The 20,163-nt window shown below is 35.1% G+C and overlaps 1 protein-coding gene across 1 annotated transcript in view; it reads left to right on the top strand.

The window, feature by feature from the left end:
- The first annotated feature begins 2,636 nt into the window (after positions 1-2,636).
- Positions 2,637-20,163, top strand: part of LOC105226759 (zinc finger protein 1) — a 61,910-nt gene continuing 44,383 nt past the window's right edge. The window contains exon 1 of the mRNA XM_011205780.4: positions 2,637-3,512. Within this exon, the coding sequence (XP_011204082.2) occupies positions 3,416-3,512 (97 nt within the window). The 5' untranslated portion in view covers positions 2,637-3,415. The remainder of the gene's footprint in view (positions 3,513-20,163) is intronic.

Consider the following 20,163-nt stretch of genomic DNA (forward strand, 5'->3'; position numbering starts at 1 on the left):
AGAGGAAATATATGCAATTTTCGCACCGTGCAAGGGTTTTGCAAGAGCAAGAGAATACCCCTAGAGTGATACTGTGAGTCTACTACAACTGAAACGAATTCGTGATATAGCAGCAATGAAGAGAAAAAGTTGCTTACGTCAAATGACAATGACCAAATATTTTAAACCAAATTAAACTTATTACCTACGTACTTATTTCATGATTACCAAATGCAAATTACCAAACACATATTGTACACAAATTATTCGTACATACGTACCTAAATATTTTATTGTATTTCCTGATTAATGCTGCAGTTTAGTATTACGTATGTAATGTAATCTAAGAAAATATGTCCATACATAAATAAGTAAGTGTTCATTTCTTAATAAACATTGATTTTCGTTGCAGGATATGAATATCTATTTGTTTTTCTTCATACATTCGATTATCCGGATTTTCGATTATCCGAATGCCTATCGACTACTATTAGTCCGGTTAATCGAGTTTCTACTGTATATAATTATATCTTCATAAAAATATTGAGTATAATTGTGTAACTTCATATTCTATAATAGACGGATAACTGGTCGTTAGTTCTTATGAAGGAAGAGTCTTATTGAACCCAAACCGGTAATGTACATATGAATGTATATTAGAATATTAATCAATAATTGATAATTTTAGTTATATATTGGATTGTCAAAAAGTCTTCCGGTATTTTCGCTAGTTGGCGCTGAAAGCGCGTAGTTCTAGTTTTATTCGTCGCATCGGGTGTGCTATACCTTTTTGGAAAGGTCATTTCACGCGCTAACACGTGTTTGATTGATTGCCGTTTCTTTTAAGTCGTTCGTGCACAGGGAGCAAAATAAAGAGAAAATACGGCATATTTTACAGTACTACTACGATAAAGGAAAAAATGCATCTCAAGCCGCCAATAAAATTTGTGCAGTTTATGGACCCCATACAGTTTCTATTTCCACCGCACAACGATGGTTTCAAATAAAAAATAAAAATACCGCAAGACTTTTTTGACAATCCAATACATATGTACATACGTATACATACATACATACATACTTATGTTATTATTTACAACAGCGTGTCAGACTACTTTCTGGCTGTTTGGCGCCAATTGAAGATTCCAAGTGTAGCCTGATCCTTCTCCACCAGGTTTTTCTAACGGATTGGATGTCTTCCTCTTCCTCTGCTTCTCCCGGCGGGTACTGCGTTCTGTCTACACCAACAAAGAAGAAGATATTGTTATTATTTATTTAGTATTAGCAATAGTAGCTTGCTAGAAACAAGTCTAACATTTTAATGAACGTGTCCTCACAGACCATTTTGGGTTGTATCCAACAATCTCGTCCATTTTACGTTTTGTGACGTCCAATACAGCTGGAAAATACTAAGAAAATCTCATCACTTTACAAAATTTTATCAACGGTGGGCCCAGATCTTATATTTGTCTTGAGCTAACTCTCGAAATTTATTTTACCATTGACACCATTTTTAAAAAACGAACACTTGTTGCTCGCTTACTTCTCCAAATTTCACTTAATTTATTTAATAATCATTTTGACTTAGGAGGTACACACTTACGTCTTACTTTCTGTGGGTTTTACTTTAGAAAAATATTTTTTTTTTAACATAAGCATTTAGTAAGCTCAAAACTTACATCAAAATTCTAAATAAAAAAAAACGTGAAATATGCCCTGTAACGACTATGTTAATTCCAACAGTTCGTGTCTGAACATGTTCTCCCTCACTGTAACATAGACGAGTGGCTAGAATTGAACGAATGTGAGATGTCAGAGAGCCGCACACCAACAAAATTACGTTTTTAGTTTCTCTGTACAAGCAGAGAATAAGCAAAAAAGCAACACAAATTTATATGGCAAACGTACCGCTATCGCAAGCAGCAAAAACAACACCGCAAACGCCAACACAACTACCACCACAACTAACCCCAACACCAGCACCTTTCCACCACCACACCAAACACAGAGAATATTACACACCTTGTGGCAGAAGAGCGCCGCCGCCCTCTCGCAAGGACTGAAGTAAAAAAACGAAAAGCATCATAAAATGAAGCCAGCAGCGCAGCCAACGGCACAATCAACAAAAACACACAGCAACGCTACGAATTGGATTTGTACGAGAGTATTTGTGTATTTATGTGTGCACCACATATAACGCACTACGGTGACAGCAAAGGTAGCCGAAGATTTTGTGTTCTGCAGAGTGTACGCCCGTGTTTTCTTTTTTTTTCATTGCTGAGCAAATAGAAAGAGCACAGGGTAAATTTGTTCTTATTTGCTGATCGGACACTGAGCACACGGCAGCCGAAACTTAACAGAGCGGCGCATGATGCTGTTGTTTGGTGGTTGTTGTTGGATTGGTGGGTAATTCTTATGTGCGCTATCGCTACTGTTAGAACCCATCCCTCCTGATTCCAATTTGGCACAGCTCTGCGACTCGCACACATTCACACACAAGCATGGCAAGCGGTGGTAGCGTCTTCGCCAACGCCGCTGCCAACTGGGACGAAGCCGTTGACGGCACACACAGGCCGAGTGCCGACTGCGGCCGCCAGCAGCCACGCAGCACGGCAGAACGGCAACATGCTTGCGGAACAGCCACACAAAAGTCATCACAAAATATTGTAGTAGCGACCAGAACGTCGCGCGGTCAACACACACGTTGTTCCCAAAAAATAATTTAATTCAAATTCAGTTGAAAGCAAATTGAAACCTTGGATTTCACTATTTGCCAGATAAAGTGTTGAAATAATAAGAAAGCCGAATCGGAAAATATTGTATACCCTACACATATGGCTATACGAAAAAATCGTTCAGTAAGAATAAACAGTGAATACAACAGTAAATAAGTGCCCAAGGTGTATATTACTGAAAGTTCGTAAAAATACAAAAAAACGTTGACAAAAGCAAACTGGAAACGCGTATTTAAAGAATTTAAAAATCGTATTTTCTTTCGTGAAAAAGTTAAAGTGCCACCACAGTAGCTGCACTAAACAACCGGTTGCTTTGCCGCTGCAAAATAATGAAAACATTGATGTGAGCCTCAGAAATTACTAACTAGAAGTGTTATAAGTAAATTAATTAGCAAAAGCAAGTGCAAACATTATTTAGATCTAAGTGTGAGCAACAAAATTAGTAGTTGGTTTATCTGCTTAGCACACCGCCATTTTCCAATGAAAATCGAGACATCAACCAGCAGCAAACTTCCAAGCGTAAAATTTACAAAATCGAAATTCTCATTGGTAAATTAAAATAATAACTAAATAAATATTACTAAGTGCAATAATGCTCTAACACGCTCAAAAGAAAAGTGTCATTGCCGCCGCTCTTGCTAATACAACTTAGCAAGGAATAAGCACAAAAGTCCGCGTGCAAACAAAGAAATCTCATTCCAATGTTGTCTTGTCTGGTGCCGTCGTCATCACGTTTTGGCCAAGAGGATAATATAATAAACCAAAGTATGCCATCATCACCAGCGTTCGCCGTGCAATGTAAGTAGAGAAATTTGCTTACACATCTATTTACTAACTATTGTAATTGTTAAGCGAGAACTTGCTATTAGATTTTGGATTATTTGGAGTTTAATGAGTAAACTGCCATCAACAATTTGTTCTTATAACAAAACGGGTATACAAGAAAAGCAAATTTCTGACTTAGTTAGAAGGATAAGCCATTTTGTCAATCTGTTTCCCTTTATATAAAAATATTGTGGCTGTTTTTTTTACAAGAAAAGGTTGTCAAATTACATATATTATTGTTTAATTTTCATTATTATTATTTTTTTTTTTTTTTACTAATTTGCTTTCCATTTGTGGCTTCTAATTAACCAGTAAACCTAAATAACTCACTTGACTTCGTAACCCCACATTGTTCTTCAGTTTTCGTACCAAAACTTTATTCATAAAAGTCAAATACGCTAAATTCATGCATTATTCACTCCATATTATTAGATAACTATTTCTTATTTGCTGCGGTGAATTTTCCTGTTTTCTTTCGGTTATTTTCACTGAGTAATAAATATTATTGTCAAGATTTTGCAAAATATGCACATTTTCAAATTATTTTCTTAACTTTTACTTATTTTTCTAAACCCTGTTATCAACCGACCTTTTAGAATTTTTATTGAACTTTATATAACCCAAGCTGCAGCGCTACATTTGCGCCGACAATCAAATGGTCTATCACTTTTAGTAGTGATTTTTTCTTCGCTAATTTAGACGTAAACATTCATTAGCATTTGCCGACAGCCGATTCATTCATGATTCTCAAGAACCATTAAATCAATTTTATACATCCATACATACATGTGTATGTACTAAATATTTATTACTATTTATTTATTTCTAATGCATTTTATTGCAAATATTTTATCAGCTATTACTTATATATTTTATATATTGTTTTTGTTGGTGTGTTTGTGTTGCTTATGAAAATTCCCCCTACTGCTTATCAGATTTACTTACTCAGCTTAAGTAAGGTACAAAGTGTGAGTACTTCTGCAGTATAACCCATTTCCTGTCAACAAAGCTAATCAAATTATTCACTGGTGAATTTCTTACAACACTAAAACGTTATATCAACAGTTTCATTCAATAACTGAATAATAAGAATTTTGTAAAAGCAGGAATTTAGCACAATTCAGTCTTCATTGAAAAAGGCAAGTTAGCCAGTTGCATTCAAGAGACTGCTTGTTCGTTTCATCACTATATGAAGTATCAGATTGAAAGTTTTCCGAAGGAAGTCTCCCAAATTCAAACATATAAAAGATTTCAGATTTAATACTTACTTAAATATAAATCTTCTGTATTTTTCTCTTCTTTTGTTACAGTAACCACTGTCAAATATAAAATAGAAAATACATTATGCAACTAATTTTATTTCTCAAGTAAATTAATCTGTTCCTTAATCTTTTGTATAATTTTTTTTTTTTTCATTGTAAAACCAACACCTAAGCTTATTTATATAATTGCATATAAACAAATATATTTATGTACTTTGTAAACTTATGAGCTCAGCGCCCAAATAGTTAGCACTGTAGGCATTAGTCATCAGTGATTCCTAATAATTCGGCCAATCGCTGGCGGCTCAAATTAACAAAAATTTTTTATTTTAATTATATAGATACTCATATGCATATTATATGTATACATACGCATGTACGTACGTATGTTTTTCACGATTACGACTACCCGATGTGTGGTCCTTAAAGCCAGCGCTAAGCCTCAAATATACAAAGAATCCAAGGGACCTATCAGCATACTACATTTAAAGCATACACAACCGTACATTACATACAATATAACCAAAATCATACTCAGCGTACATACATATGTAAGCATGTATGTATGTGCTTGATTGCTTATACGAAAAATTCACCTTAAACCGTAGGAGAAACGTAGCACAAACACACAAATTCACCGTCTGATCAGCAGGCATCAAATTACCGTTCGCAAAAAGACGCGCTGTTCCGTACGTTGAGGTAAACAACAACAAAAAACCAGGAACAACAATGGAAAGAGTTTGAGTTTGAGCCAAGCACGCTTTTGTCAACACCGCCTGCACATAAAAGCGAGTACTCTAAAGTGCTCCGCACAAACACACAGTCCCATGTGAAGAAGTTCGTATCTTTAGGTGGCATACAATGTTACCTCAATGCGATAACTCTCGAAAAAAGTAGAAATAATAATAATAAACACCTTAAATGCTGCTTCAACAAAATTATCAGCCGAGTAAGGGCACATCTCACCATGAGCAGCCCCGAAAACAATAATTGGAAAACACTTTATTTGTAAACAAAAGATCATTGAATTTATAAACAATTATTTTTTGTTCTGCATAGTTGTTGGTTGTTGTTGGCGGGTCTTTCAACTCGTTCTCGGTAACGTAAAATATACCCCTTGCAAGCAGATTTGTTTACACTGCAGCCAAGTATGATACGGATGTTTGTTTGTAGGCGAAACTGTCGTTTTCTTTATTGGAAAACACAAAGATTTCTTATGTGAATTTGAATGATCAACACAAGGTGGTAATCACAGCTGAATGGGGGTGTTGAGATGTGCTGAAAAGTGTTGAAAAAGGTGTTGTTCAATGAAAGTATAATAGAAACTTAATTTTAAGTTTTAAGTTAAGTTTAATAAAGTGGCTACAATTTCGTACAATTTAATTTTATTTTTCTTTATATTAGTAAAAATTTTTTTATTAAAAATTTATTTTAAAAAATTTTGTTTACTAATTTGTGTTTTTTTTTTGTTAAAAATTCTATTATTTATAATTCTGCTCCTTGTTTTTGCATTCGGCGGACTTTTAAACAATATTTAGGGAAATATTTCTGAATTTTCCAAAACACAGTTCATATAATACTGGGGTTTAGCTGAAAAATTTCACAATTCAATTTCAATTTATTATAAATACAGAATTATTGTTTAGAAAATTATTTTTAGTATATGTTCATACGTTTTACATCCAGTAACAAACATACAGACATATGTACATATGTATATTTCATAACAAAATTTTCAAAAAGTCGTAATAAAAAATACTGGATAAATACTTTTTTTTATATTTTACATTGAGAAATTTTTTTATAACATTTATATTTTTGGAAAATATTTTTTTATTTTTTTTTATCATTTTGCAATTATGACCTGACCATTTTTAACAACTATAGTTTTGGTTCCAAAAATAATTAGACATATATTTTTAATTTTTGTTATGTTTCTTAGAGTTTATGTAAATATTAAAAAATATATTTATAACAAAATACTATTATATACAATACTATACAACTTGTTATTATGCTATATTTTCGACACTTAGGAGAGGAAATTTTTTCCATGATTGTAGTATATTTCAAAACTAAATTTTAGAATAGTTGTAGTTAAAAAATAATTATATACATTTTCTTAATATTTATTTTGATTTTTTTTATTTTTTTAATATTTATTTAGTATTTTTTTAATATTTTTTTGATATTTTTTTTTTAATATTTGTTTAGTATTTTTTTTTAATATTTTCTATCGTGATTTTTTTTTAATTTCTATAACAAAATTCTATCATTTTAGCAAACTGCTATTATATATTTTCTGCAATTATGATAAGTTTATTTTTTCATATCTAGCTAATTTTTTGAAAAGCGTATAAATCAAAAATTAAAAAATGCTTTTAATTTTTTCGGCCAAATTTCGTGTGAAACTGCTTGTAGTCTTTTAATGAAAAAATATATTTTCAAGTAAAACGCATTTGTATGTTTTTTTTTTGTTTTGAGCATTTAAACGCATACTCATAACGGCACAAATGAATGTTTGAATATTTTATGGCACTTGCGCTTGTATTCCTTCGCATTGTTTGAGTGTGTGTGTGCTTTTGGGCTGCACCTCATAGAAACTGGCCAATTGAATGCCATTCATTCACACACATGCGCCAGCAGTGCGTTTGTGTGCGCTGCTTTTGGCAGCCATGTGGCTAATTTCATTTAATGCCTTCTCACTTTTTTCTTACCCGCCACAAACGTTGACAAAGCGCGGCCAATGCAAAAACAACGCTTGTCGGCGCCGAAAAAAGCGAAGCAAATTGCCTGCAAATTGTTAATTTTAATTGTTATTGTCACAAAATATGCATTATTTTTTCAACAGTGACAATTTGCGACATTAACGCACATACGTGTATGTATGTATGTAAGTGTGTTGTAAAAAAGCATTTTGTTATTTAAATTATCCGCACCTTAGCGGCGTTTAACCATTTAAGCAGCCATTAATGGCACCATCATTCAAGGCGCCATTGCCGACATGCCACGACAACCTGTTAAACCGTATAATTTGTTACATTACCAAACAAGCGTATAGGCCGCACACACACCCGTGTCTGTATATGGCCAAGTCACACATACACAGTGTTGCCTTTGTATTGGCATTGGCAGCACCTCCTACCAATTACGAAGCCAAACGGCAGCCACACAAGTCAAACCACAAGCAAAGAGACACTCACACACACACATACTCAAGTAGAACCAGACAGAGCGCACCTGCGTCGGCAACCTTCCGCACCCACTGCAAGTGGACGGAGCGCCGCAAACACTGGCTTGCAGACAGGTAGCCTGCCAGCCAACAGGTTTTAACCCTCATTGTGCTCAAACAACAACAACACACACATACATAAGTATGGCGCACAGACAATATATAGTCGCACCTTTGCGTGTATTACGGCTTGCGGAGGGTTTTGACATGCGCACGCGAACAGGTACAAACCGGCAAGGTCTTGTGGCAAGAACACATGCTACCTTTGCATTGTGTCACGTGACAAGTGCCGCGCACACCTGTGTGCGTAGAGTCAATAGCAGGACTGCCTACAGTGTTTCCATTTGAAATGTGTGAATGGAGTTGTTGGCAGACGGTGGAAGACAACCGTAAAGGTAAATAAACCGAAATGCGGGGAATCCTAAATTTATGACCAGACAGCGGTCAGACAGCAAGTCCGTTAAAAAGTCAGAGCAAACACAACAAGAAACATGGCTCATCCGGGTTTGGCAAACAAGTGTGTGTTGTTGCTTTTCGTGTTTGTGCTCCTGTTGTAATCTATGCATATTTGTGCCTCGTTGGTAATGTCCGCTCATCCTCGCTTTTGTGTTTCCACAAGCAGTTGAGTTGTTGTTTGCATACTACCTTTACTTTCACCTCTGTTTGCTTTTGTTTTTGTGCTTGTTTTGGTAACACTTGTCATAATCTGTTTGTTGTGTCCTCGCTGCGGTGATTACTCGTGTCGCCGGTAAATAGGTGAGCGATTTATTGTTTTATCTCTCTGTCGTTTTTCTTTCAAACTCGTTTGCATTCGCGTAACAATTGATTTATTAGGGCTTATCTATTCACAGTTAGTGACATTTCTGAGCCATTGATATTTCTACACATTCCAGGAATTTTATGATAAATTGCTGGATTCTATGATTGGTGATAACATTTAGTCGAACATTTTTATTCATATTAAATATGACATAAAAATTACCTATTTAAGACTTATCAGAAAAATCTTGAAAATAAAAAATTAAGTTCAAGTACGAATTACTCCATATACATACATATGTACATACATATACCAGTTATTCCCAAAAAATTTTCTTTGCAGAAATTGAAAATTGTCAAGATGCTGTTTTGAAACTGTAGCCCTGCTATAGTGATCCGATATCGGCGATTCCGACAAATAGCCAAATATTGTATGTGAATGTTAAATTATTTAATTAATGATCCAATACTTCCTGAAATTTTAAACTAAACATTCATTTTCCTCGAATTATTTTTTTATTAAATAAAATTGCAAATAAATTGGCGCTTGAGAGTCGATGACTCAAAGTCTGATTTAGTTTAACACAGCTGCAAGATTTCTCACGTTTTTGCCAAAACAGTTGAACTTATGAATCCTTCCAAAATTCCGTCAGCCTCGTATAACCTCGAACGCGTAGACAATGAAAACTTGTTTCAAAGATCATTTGCGCCTAAGAAAAGTGAAATTACGATTGCCTCCAAAATCTCTCAATTTTTTTTTATCAAAAACAATGATTTCTGATTACCAGGAAGACATGAAACGTGTTATTACTGGCTATGAGTCTTGGTTCTATGCTTACAACTCAGAAACAGACGATCATCGGCAGAATATCGTGGCAAAGGTAAGCCGAGAAAAAAAAAAAAACACGTCAAACAGGTCAAAAAGTAAAGTTATGTTGACAGTTTTCTTTGATTATCGGTGTGGTGCTCTCCAAATACTTTCCGACCAGCTTAACTGTCATCGGGGAATACTATTTGAGTGTTATGCGTCAAATGCGCGAAGTTTTTCATAAAAAGAGTTCGGATTATGGACGGAAAACTCTTGGTTTTTGCGCTTTCGCATACTGCATAGATTCTTCGTGAGTTCTCGCCAAATTTTCAATCAATATCTTGTGACAACCGTCGTATTCGCCTGTGCCAACTTTTAGTGTCTTTTGGCTATTCAGCAATCTCAAAAGACCGCTCCGGGGAAACTGTTTTTGAGCCATTTGAAGACATTAAACTTGAATCGCTACGCACATTGAAGGCCAATCCTTTAACAATTGTTTTGAGGATTGAAAAAAAAACGTTGGCACAAGTGTATTGGGGGCGAGGGAAACGACATAGATTTTGAAGAACAAATAAGGAATTTTAAAATTAATAGCAAAGTCTTACCATTTTTTGCTCATAGTAATATGTATACTAAATATGTTTTTGTATAATAAATTTAGATTTCAAAAATGAAATAATTCCCATTTACTACATCATGCAACACATAATCAGACACGCTAACCTTCACAACATTATGAAAATCTTTGGAACCACAACTTAATATTTCTTAGCAATGAACTTAATAGAATTATTTTTCGTATTTCTCTTTTTGAAAAGCCGCACACGTGGCGCCAGATGATTGATATATTCCACTCAGTCTACACTGTTTGCCAATATGTTTTTTCTATAAAAACTAAAACTTAGACAAAATACATCAACGACAGCATAAATTCGCCGCCCATTTGTTTCGCTTTGCAAAAAAATAGTTATTTTGAATATTTTATTTTAAATAAATAAATAGCTTATGTGGAAGCGCTGGAGCACATGCAAAGCATAAAAATTAGATGTGAGAGCAGATAATGGTGATCAAAGCAATAAATTGAAAAATATTGCTGCTCGAGAGCCAGCAAGTGGATGGAAGCACGGCACGAAGCGGTGAAAGGCAAGCAATCAGAGCAAATAACGCTTAACAAGATGTATGAGTGCGTTTCGAGCGTATTTGTTTATAATATTTCTTTATGTATATACTTAATGTGTACAAACAGATGTATGCATGTGTGTGTGTGTGGTTTTAATAGCAACGGTAAGTGCTCTCACGCAGCGCTCAGATGGTTTTGTAATTATTGAAAATTTAATACGATTTTCCATTAAGCCAAACAAGTGCTGCAAACACACGACTTACACACACGCATACTAATAAATAACAAATAAAACTTGTACATTTGTATGTATGTGTGCCTAGGTATTATTGGTGTTATTATTGCTATGTGCGACTGACTAACTGACAAACGCAAGCACCGGCGGGGCGAGTGAAGGTGGCACACACTCGCAGCCGTTTAAATATATGCATGTATGTGTGTGTGTGCGCTGATGGCTATGTCGAAGTTGAGCGTAAACAAAACATAAACCTGTCAATGCGATAAACTCATTCCAACAAATTGAAGGTGCGAACTAAATGCGCTGCAACAATGCACGAACACACACACACACATAGTTACTAAGCAAGCATATAAATAATGAGAAATGCATTCAAACATATAAGCAAAGGTGCGAAGGAGGTGCACTGCTCGGGCGCTTTGCAACTCCAATTCGTTCGGCACGAATGGCAACGAATGGAAATTCACACAGTTAATTGAATTCGACGCTGCAGCGCCGCCAGCGTAATTATCATTCGGAGGGAATTTATGAAATGCATGCATAAAGGTGTAGCTGTGATGCTTATTGGTCGGGAAAATAGAAAGAATAATAGGCGCTGAAGTCAGTGCTGAAGTGCATAGAGATAAGAAGGCATAAAAATCTATAAAAATAGATGAAATGTGGTGAAAAAATTTTAAAAGCATAAAAAAATAAAAATTAACAAATTATTTATTTTTTATTTTTATTTATTTTTATAAGTTTCAGTTCACTTTTTACATCAAATATTTTTTTAAATTTTTTTATTATTTTTTTTTATTATTATTTAATTGTATATTTTTTTTTTATTTTTGCTAATTTTTTTTTATATTTACCTCTTTTAAGTTACACAATTTTCTTGCCACTATCCGCCACTTGTTTTATGCCATTATTATTTTCTCTAAATTTTCTACACCATGAATTTAAAAAATATATAAAAACTTGCTACAAACACCTTAATCCAGCGCAATTAATTTTGCTCAAACGCCAGCAGATTAATTGCACACGTCCACACGCTGCCTTCAGCACTACGCAACAGCAGCAGTCAACCTCAGTGCGCTAACTCGGACGGACGCTTGTATCCTTCGCTAATTCTTTAGTTGTTGTGGCACTTTTTCAAATGCCTCTTGAGCTGGCAGCTGAGGACAGAAGACAAAAATGGCTGCAGGTTGCCCACAACCAACACACACATACACCCATACACATGTATACATACATATATTTATATGTGTGTGTGCATGATCACCTCTCATACGTAAAAATATAATTTATTAGTAGTGTTGTTGCTTGGCATTGTGCTGGTTAGGCGATTTAGCAGGCGACGCGCTGCCCGCAAGGCGCGAACGCACTTAGCCGCTGTTGACGTTGTAATCGATCAAATGTGTAACCGTAAAATCGGCTAAATGCTGAGCCGTTTTCAATTTGTTAAACAGGTCAAAATCAGTGACGGGCCATATTTTTGGACGGATCGGCCGCAAGAGCGGTGTGTGGGTGGCGGCACACAGTGGAGCAAAATGTGCAAAAACCACGTTGATATAATAAGTGTAGTTAAATATATTTTGTAGATGAAATTATAATTTTTTTTTATTATTTCCCAGATATACCGCTCCGATAATTTTATTTGCAGTCGTGAAACGCGCAAAAACCTATATACATATAGTTCAAGTTAGCCAGCGCCCACTGTAGCCGCATGTTAATTTCGTTTCTGTGTTCATTTTAATTGTTGTTGACGCCAAGATATTTCGCGACTAAATATTTCATTATTAAGTGACAAGTTAACTTGCGTTGAGTTAATTTAATTTTGACGGCGTTAAACAGCTGAGAACGCAGGCGAACGCGACGCACCTTACGAAAACAAAATGAATTGATGGAACATTGAAATGTTGCATGTTTTCGCTTTCGCCGTTTATTTTGAAGCAAGATAATTAATTGCGCTTGTCGAACTGGTTACAAATTTATAAAAGTTTTCAGTGCATATTTTCTCTTGTTTGTTTGTATGTATGTATATTGTTGTTGTTTGATTTGAAAAATGGTGCCCGCAAGCACACACGAAAACAGGTAATGCGCATCTATATGTATGTATGTATGTAAGTAAGCACTTACAAGAACGCATGTACACACACACACACACACCTTTGTGTCGCAAAAAACTACGAGACAGCAACAATAAATCAGAATTTTGTGATTCAAGGGGGTTACCCAGTGGCGTCTATGCAAGCTTATTTATATACGAGCGTGTTTATAGAAACATGTTCGCCAAAAGCCAGAGGTATTTCGTGGTTTAGATTTGTGGCGTCCATAATGCGGAGGGGCTCTTAAGTGGGCACATGTTTTGGGCACACACAGTCGCACATGCGAGTATAGCAGACACATGCACTCGCGTGTTCAAGTTTAGCGTCGCCATATATTAAAAATTGTTTGCTTATTTGTAGAGAGTTTAGTAACACAGGCAAAGTAACTCAAAAGAATGAATAATTTATTTACTACTTTTATGAATGAAATTATTTAAAAGAATTCAAAAACTTCAAATATTAAAAATATTTATTTTTTATTGTATAAAATATTTTTTAAATGTATTTTTCGTATTTTCTAAAATCAAAAATATTTTTAAAATATATTTTTTGCATTCCCAAAAATCAAAAATCGAAATTCTCGTCCTTTTAATTTTTTTTTAAATCTGGCCACACCCTGCGCTCTGTTCATTTTCCGTTGGTCACCATGTACCCTATTTCAATTCACATAAATCAAGCTTAACACGTTAGCTTATTGTCATCACTTTTTCGCTTATGAACTAAAAAGCAAGTAGCCGTGCTCTCGTTTCGATGTTTGTGCGCCATTTTCCGCTTCAGTATTTTTATCTCGCATTTTGTTGACTTGTTAATACTTTTGTTAATGAAAATATTATTAAGCTGCAAGTTTTCATAACTTTTCAAAAATAAATTTTTCATAATTTTGACGCGGTTGGCATTGAGCACACAGCACACATGTGAACATGGCGGTAAAAATTCCGAAGCTCTAGAAGCCGCGGGACAGCTGAATTAGCGACGGCGGCTGTAAGAAGTTGGTGCTCAACCAAATATACCTAAATATTGAGGAAATAGAATACAAATAAGAATTTTGAATTTTCAAAAAAAATATTTATATTTTTTGAAATATACCTAGCATTAAATCTTTTTAACTGACATTCAATAACTCTCTTTTGAGAGAAGCTCCCGGAGATCAACTGTAGTTCCTTTTCAATAAATATTTTTACTAATACTAAGTCTTAAAATACAGTTAAAGGATATCATAATCATACAAATTTTTGGATCAATACGTTCTGGAAAATGCTCTTTTTTCGGCCTTCTAACTCTGTATATAACACCTTAACTGACAAAATTCTAACTCAAATAACTGTGGTCGCCTTTTATGGTCTCATGGATAACTTAATGATTATGCCAAAACACCACAAACTCGTTATACATACATTTGGTTTCCGTTTTTCGTAGAAATTTCATAAATATGCTTCGAAACCTAACCACTTAGCTTCAGGCATCATTTTCTGCAAATTCCAACTAACTTTGTTTCAATATGTTTTAAAGGCGCGTTAAGAACACACCACCTTAAAGAGTCGTTACGCCCAACACAGCCCAACATCTTTTAATTTCTGAAGATTCTCCTTCACAGTTTTTTTTTCTAGTGGCAGTCCTTAAAGCTGGCTCAGTGCCTTCGCTCCTGACGGCTGCAAGTCGGTAATTAATCATTTGTAGTGTTTGTCGGCTAGTTGACGTTGACTGTCAGTTTAATAACCGTTGTTGTTATAAGAGCAGCATTATGTCCTACTATTGTTGTTGCTGCTGTCACTTCCCTCACGAGGCATGAGTCTTAAACAACAAAATGGTGCCGAATATTTACTCTTTGAGAAGCAATGTGCATCTCTTATCTGTGCTTATATATCTGCATATATAAATAAGAAACGCAAAAACAACAATAATGTATATATAACTATAGTTCCTACTTCGCAAGCGGTTTTAACCATTTACTGAATAGTCAAATATAGTTTTATCTTAAACCAATCTTTCTTGCTGCTAATTAATTTACCTACCCCCACTCCTCATGCCTTGATTTTAGTTCGCCTTAAGCTTGTGGCTCGTTCTCTTTAAAGGTAAACTGCTTTTCTTCAGTTTTCCGTTCATTCATGTTTAAGTAGGCAAAGGCAAACATCGAAATTATGCTAACAAGTTTGAACTTTTCATTGATAGTAAAAGGTTTTCGGTTCTTATGTTGTTGTTCTTGTTGTCCTTCTGCAGCTGCAGCGTCCAGCGACTGCCAAGTGGAAGCTTGCTTGAAATTTTGCCAATTTCGTCTGCCGCCTGCTGGTTTGCTATTTTAGTTCTTCGTTTGTTGTTTTTGCTTTTTTTCGAAGGAAGCTTGCGCCGCGTTGTTTCTTGGCTATTCTCTTTGGGACAGCGAGCGACGCGCATTTTAATAGATGTGCATTTTCGATTTCACCGATTTGCGCCATCGATTTCAAGTACACAGGCACACATACTATACATACATATACTATACACATGTACATATATAATATATTTTCTTAATATGAATGAAAAACGGAAAGTATTGCAAAATATAAGACGGATGTGCCTGTTAAATTTTACGAATTTTTAAATGCCTTGTATTTAATAGAAAATATGGAAATTCGCTACAAAATATATGGTTCATTTGAGCTGCTTAGAATTCTCTCAATTTTACTGAAATTAAATGCGCATTTTATATCCATACATTTCTCAATATAAAATTACTATACTCACATACAAAATTTCTGGTGTCCATAACCCCTTCCACATAACACTGAGTTTGTCAGTTCGCCGCAAAGGTAGGCCGGTTGATGTGGAATCAGTCACATATGAGGATGGATTTCGACATACTCATGGTTTTTAGTACCGTCACACCCTTTAGGTGCGGTTTCCATTCCTGACTGACTGAAAAAATTCTTTGGTTCTCCCACTATTATTGGCGATACACTCTTTTAACTTGGCTGGAGCAAGACCCTGTAATCAAATTGATTCTTCTTCTTTCTTGTTTATAACAGCATGCCAGTCATTCTTCCTTTTCACTGTTTGGCTCCAAATGGAGATTCCAAGTGTAGTGAAGGTTTTCCTCTTCCTCTGCTTCTCCCGGCGAGTAGTGCGTCGGATACTCCCAGAATCGGAATGTTTTCATCCATTCGGACGACATGATCTAGCCAACGTAGCCCCACTGTCTCTTAATTCGCTGAACTATGTCAATGTCTACAGCTCATTCCACGAGAGAAGACTTTACTTCTCAATTGTCTACTCAGTTCGTAGTAGCATTTGCTGGCAAGAGTTATTCTGCTTTGTATTTCGAGGCTGACATTGTTGTTTGGGTCAATGCTGGTTCCAAGATAAGATGAAATACTGAGTGATCATGTCAACGTGTAACCTTAGCAACGTTTTTAATCTTCCTCATCTTTCCTGCACGGCAACATGGCGTATCTGCTTGGACGCTTCCTGTAGCCTATCGCAAAGCTTTGGCCAACCGCCGAAAGAAAAGCGATTAATAAATCAATGTAACTCACAGAAAGACTATCGCGTAGCCAAAACCTGTTTCCTTTTTTATATGAAAACTCTTTTTATTATTTAAATTTTATTTTTTCCAATGCGAGCACAATCCGAAAATGAATTTGGTGTAAATTTTGTGCTGCCGTTGGACACATACATACATATAACCAAAGGTAGCTTTTGCTTCAGCGCAACCGCGCAGCAGGGTAACCGCAGCACCTACACGCATACGCATGCACACAACTGCGGATACTTGCTGCCACCACCACCCCACTCTTTTTACTGCCCACCGCCCAGCTACAACGTGGCCGCGCACACTGGCCTGGCTGCCGGCGTGTCAATTTCTTTGTGCAAATTATTTTTGTTTACTTTTCTTACTGTGGTTGCCGCCATCGGTTTGGTTCGTCGGTTGGCTGTTGCGTTTTCGCTGAAGGTAAATTGTTTGCCAATATTTCTTTTGTTGTAATTACTTTAATTTTATTTTATTTGGCTTCAGCCGTTATTTTGCGCCGGAGTTGTTAAATAAAATGCGGCCTTTGTACAATTGGCGCATATGCTCGCACACAGAAACACACATATAGCTGTGTATATGTACGTGTATTCGGTTGCATGGAATTATCTTTGAAACCATTGTGCAGTGGAAATTGCTTGAAATTTGTTATGTTGTTGTGTTTTATTAATTTCTTGTTTATTTTCGGCTATCGTAGGCACACAGCATATGCATGCAGGCAGTGGTAACGGTGATAAAGTACAACAAAAACACGCACACACATTTATATGTATATAAATAGAGGTATGCAGTTGAATTTATTTAAAAAGCGCATTTTTTGGAAATTGCTCCGTTCGCTCAAAGGCAGAACAGAGCCATTTCATTTTACATACCAATTGCTTTTTTGGCATTGTTGTTCTTGTTTTTATTTTCGCTTTTATTTGACGTGTTTTTCGGCACTCACTCAAAGCCGAAATCCTTTGTAGGCACATTGCTGCTGGCGGCTGCCGAAAAAATTTTACCCAAAGGGTATTTATAATTGCAGCCGAAACAGTTAAACACGCACACACACACATAAATGTGACTGCAGCAACACATATGCACATTCACGTGCATATTTACACATGTTTGGCAGCTGGGCGGCCCAAGTCCAAAATAGTGACTTTTTAACACTTAACAAATGTGGCGAAAATGGTTCGCTTGCGCCTTTCGTTTGTGCACTTTTTTGCTTTTGTTATTTTATTTATTTGTATTTGTTTGATTTGACTTATTCTGTTTGCTATTGAGCAAGTTTATTTTATTTGAATTCTTTCATTTCTGATTCTGCACATAATTTCCATTGTGCACGGCGTTGCTTTTGCGCAAAGCCGAATTAACATGTAAACAATTTCCATTGCTCCAGCACACGAACTCACTCGACCAATAAGAAGGGGTAAACGTGGTGCCGTTGCTGGACTTTTTGCACACACTGTGTGGGGTTTGCTTGCCGGCTCGCTTCGTTTGGCTCGTTTCGGCTCAGTTGCAATAAATTTCATGCGATTGCACTGTAATTGTGACTGAAAATGCCAAAATAAATACCGCTTTGGTAACCGTTACTATTTGCCAAATAGAGTTTTTACACAGTTAACGGTATTGGAGCTTTTAAAGAAGTAATTTCCCCCCTCACAAAAGCTTCCTACTTGCGCTTTCAAAATTTTTACACAGTTCTTAAAGGTAATAATTAAATTATTATTAATTTTAACAGTAACAATAAAGTTGGGAGGAGTTGTTCCCTCGCAATTAAGATATTTTTATTGAAAATTTGGCGTATATAATGTGTATGGGTAGCAGCGTTGCAAGTAATGTACCTTAATAACAAATAATTTGAAAATTTCTAATCAAAGATTTCGGATTGAAAAACAAAAAATTAAATATAATTAATTTATTAGTAGTAATTATAATTAATTTTTTTTTATTAATTTTTTAACCAAAATAATATGTGGATCACAAAGTAAGCAAACTCAATATATTTAAAAAAATGTTTTTTTCACTTTTAAATATAATTAATTTTTTAATTATAATTAAAATTATAATTATTTTTTTTTAATTAATTTTTTTTAATTATTTTTTTTTTTGATTAATTTTTTAAATATAAATAAATTTTTTAAATAACTTTGAGTTTACTTAAAAAAATTAATAAAGAAAATTAATTATCATTAAAAATGCAAAAAAGAAACTATTTTGAGTTTGCTTACTTTATTATTGGGGTTATCTTCTGAAAAAGAAAGTATATTTTTTATAAAATATCAATATATTTTAGCGCTTTTTGTTTTATTTTTTATTTAATTACTCTTAATTATAGCTTGTTTCAATTATAAATATGTAAAAATGCAAATGGTTTTGAGTTTTACTCCATTTTTTAAATAAAAAAATGTATATCAATTTATAGTAGAGATTTTAAAATTAAAAATTAAATTTACGATTTTCGGATTAAATAATTGTTTTTCCGATTTTTAATTAAATAATAAATTTTTGGCAGTATAAATTAAATTTTTAATTAAATTTTAAACTTTAATCCACATTTTTCAATAAAAAAAATTCGCAACCTCCGTAGGTGCTAATGCCTGCAAATACATATGTATGTATGAAGAAACATTGCGCATGAATGTGAATTTGTTTGCACCTAACCTTCATTAGCCACAGCAGTCAATTGCGAAAAATCCTTCCACTTCAATAACTTTCTTACTGTCTCCGAAGATCGTGGTTCGCCATTACCTAGGCGCACACATTAACCGATTATCTCATTTTACATTTGTGCAGCAACAAAGCCACTTCAAACACAGAAATTACACTCCCACGAGCGTGCGAACACATGAGTCGCATATGTGCACACATACACGCACAAACATGCATATGGTAATACATATGAAAGGCCACTAATGTGCGTAGGTACGATTTACCTAGTATTTGGACATTCCAATAGCACAATCATAGGTAGGAGGTAATTGAGGGTTTCCAAAGGCCCACATGTGAGTCCACACAAACACACATACAGACGCATTTGTCTTAAGTGTTGCTGCTGTTTTTATGAAGGCGAATGCCAATAAAAACAAATACTCGTACATTGTGGCAAATCGCAGTCAAAGCCGAGCATTAGTTGTGTATTTACTCATGCCTCGCTGCTGCCTACGCGCTATATTTAGACACAATAGCACCGCTTGAGATTACATACGCACACGAACTCACCTACAAATGTGCCTCTAAGTACGCATGGCCCAACCGCTTGCTGTACATGGCGGCACTCAAGTGGCACCGCAATCCACCTTTACAATGGGCAACGGAAAGGTGACTTAGGTAAGCGATCGCTGTGCGCCGCTTGAGAAATCTTAAAGGCATCACTGAAAAGTCAATTATCGTCAGCGCACATGTGTGGCATATATATACACTTATACATATACATATGTATGATTATGTACATAATTTCAAGCACATACATATGTAGAGACGCATGTATATAGATATGTATTCTCAACATTGTATTCCAATTTCACCACGCTGACACATATAACGGGTGATTTTTTTGAGGTTAGGATTTTTCATACATTAGTATTTGACAGATCACGTGGGATTTCAGACATGGTGTCAAAGAGAAAGATGC

Source organism: Bactrocera dorsalis, chromosome 2 (genome assembly GCF_023373825.1).
Source record: "Bactrocera dorsalis isolate Fly_Bdor chromosome 2, ASM2337382v1, whole genome shotgun sequence".
NCBI classification, from domain to species: domain Eukaryota; kingdom Metazoa; phylum Arthropoda; class Insecta; order Diptera; family Tephritidae; genus Bactrocera; species Bactrocera dorsalis.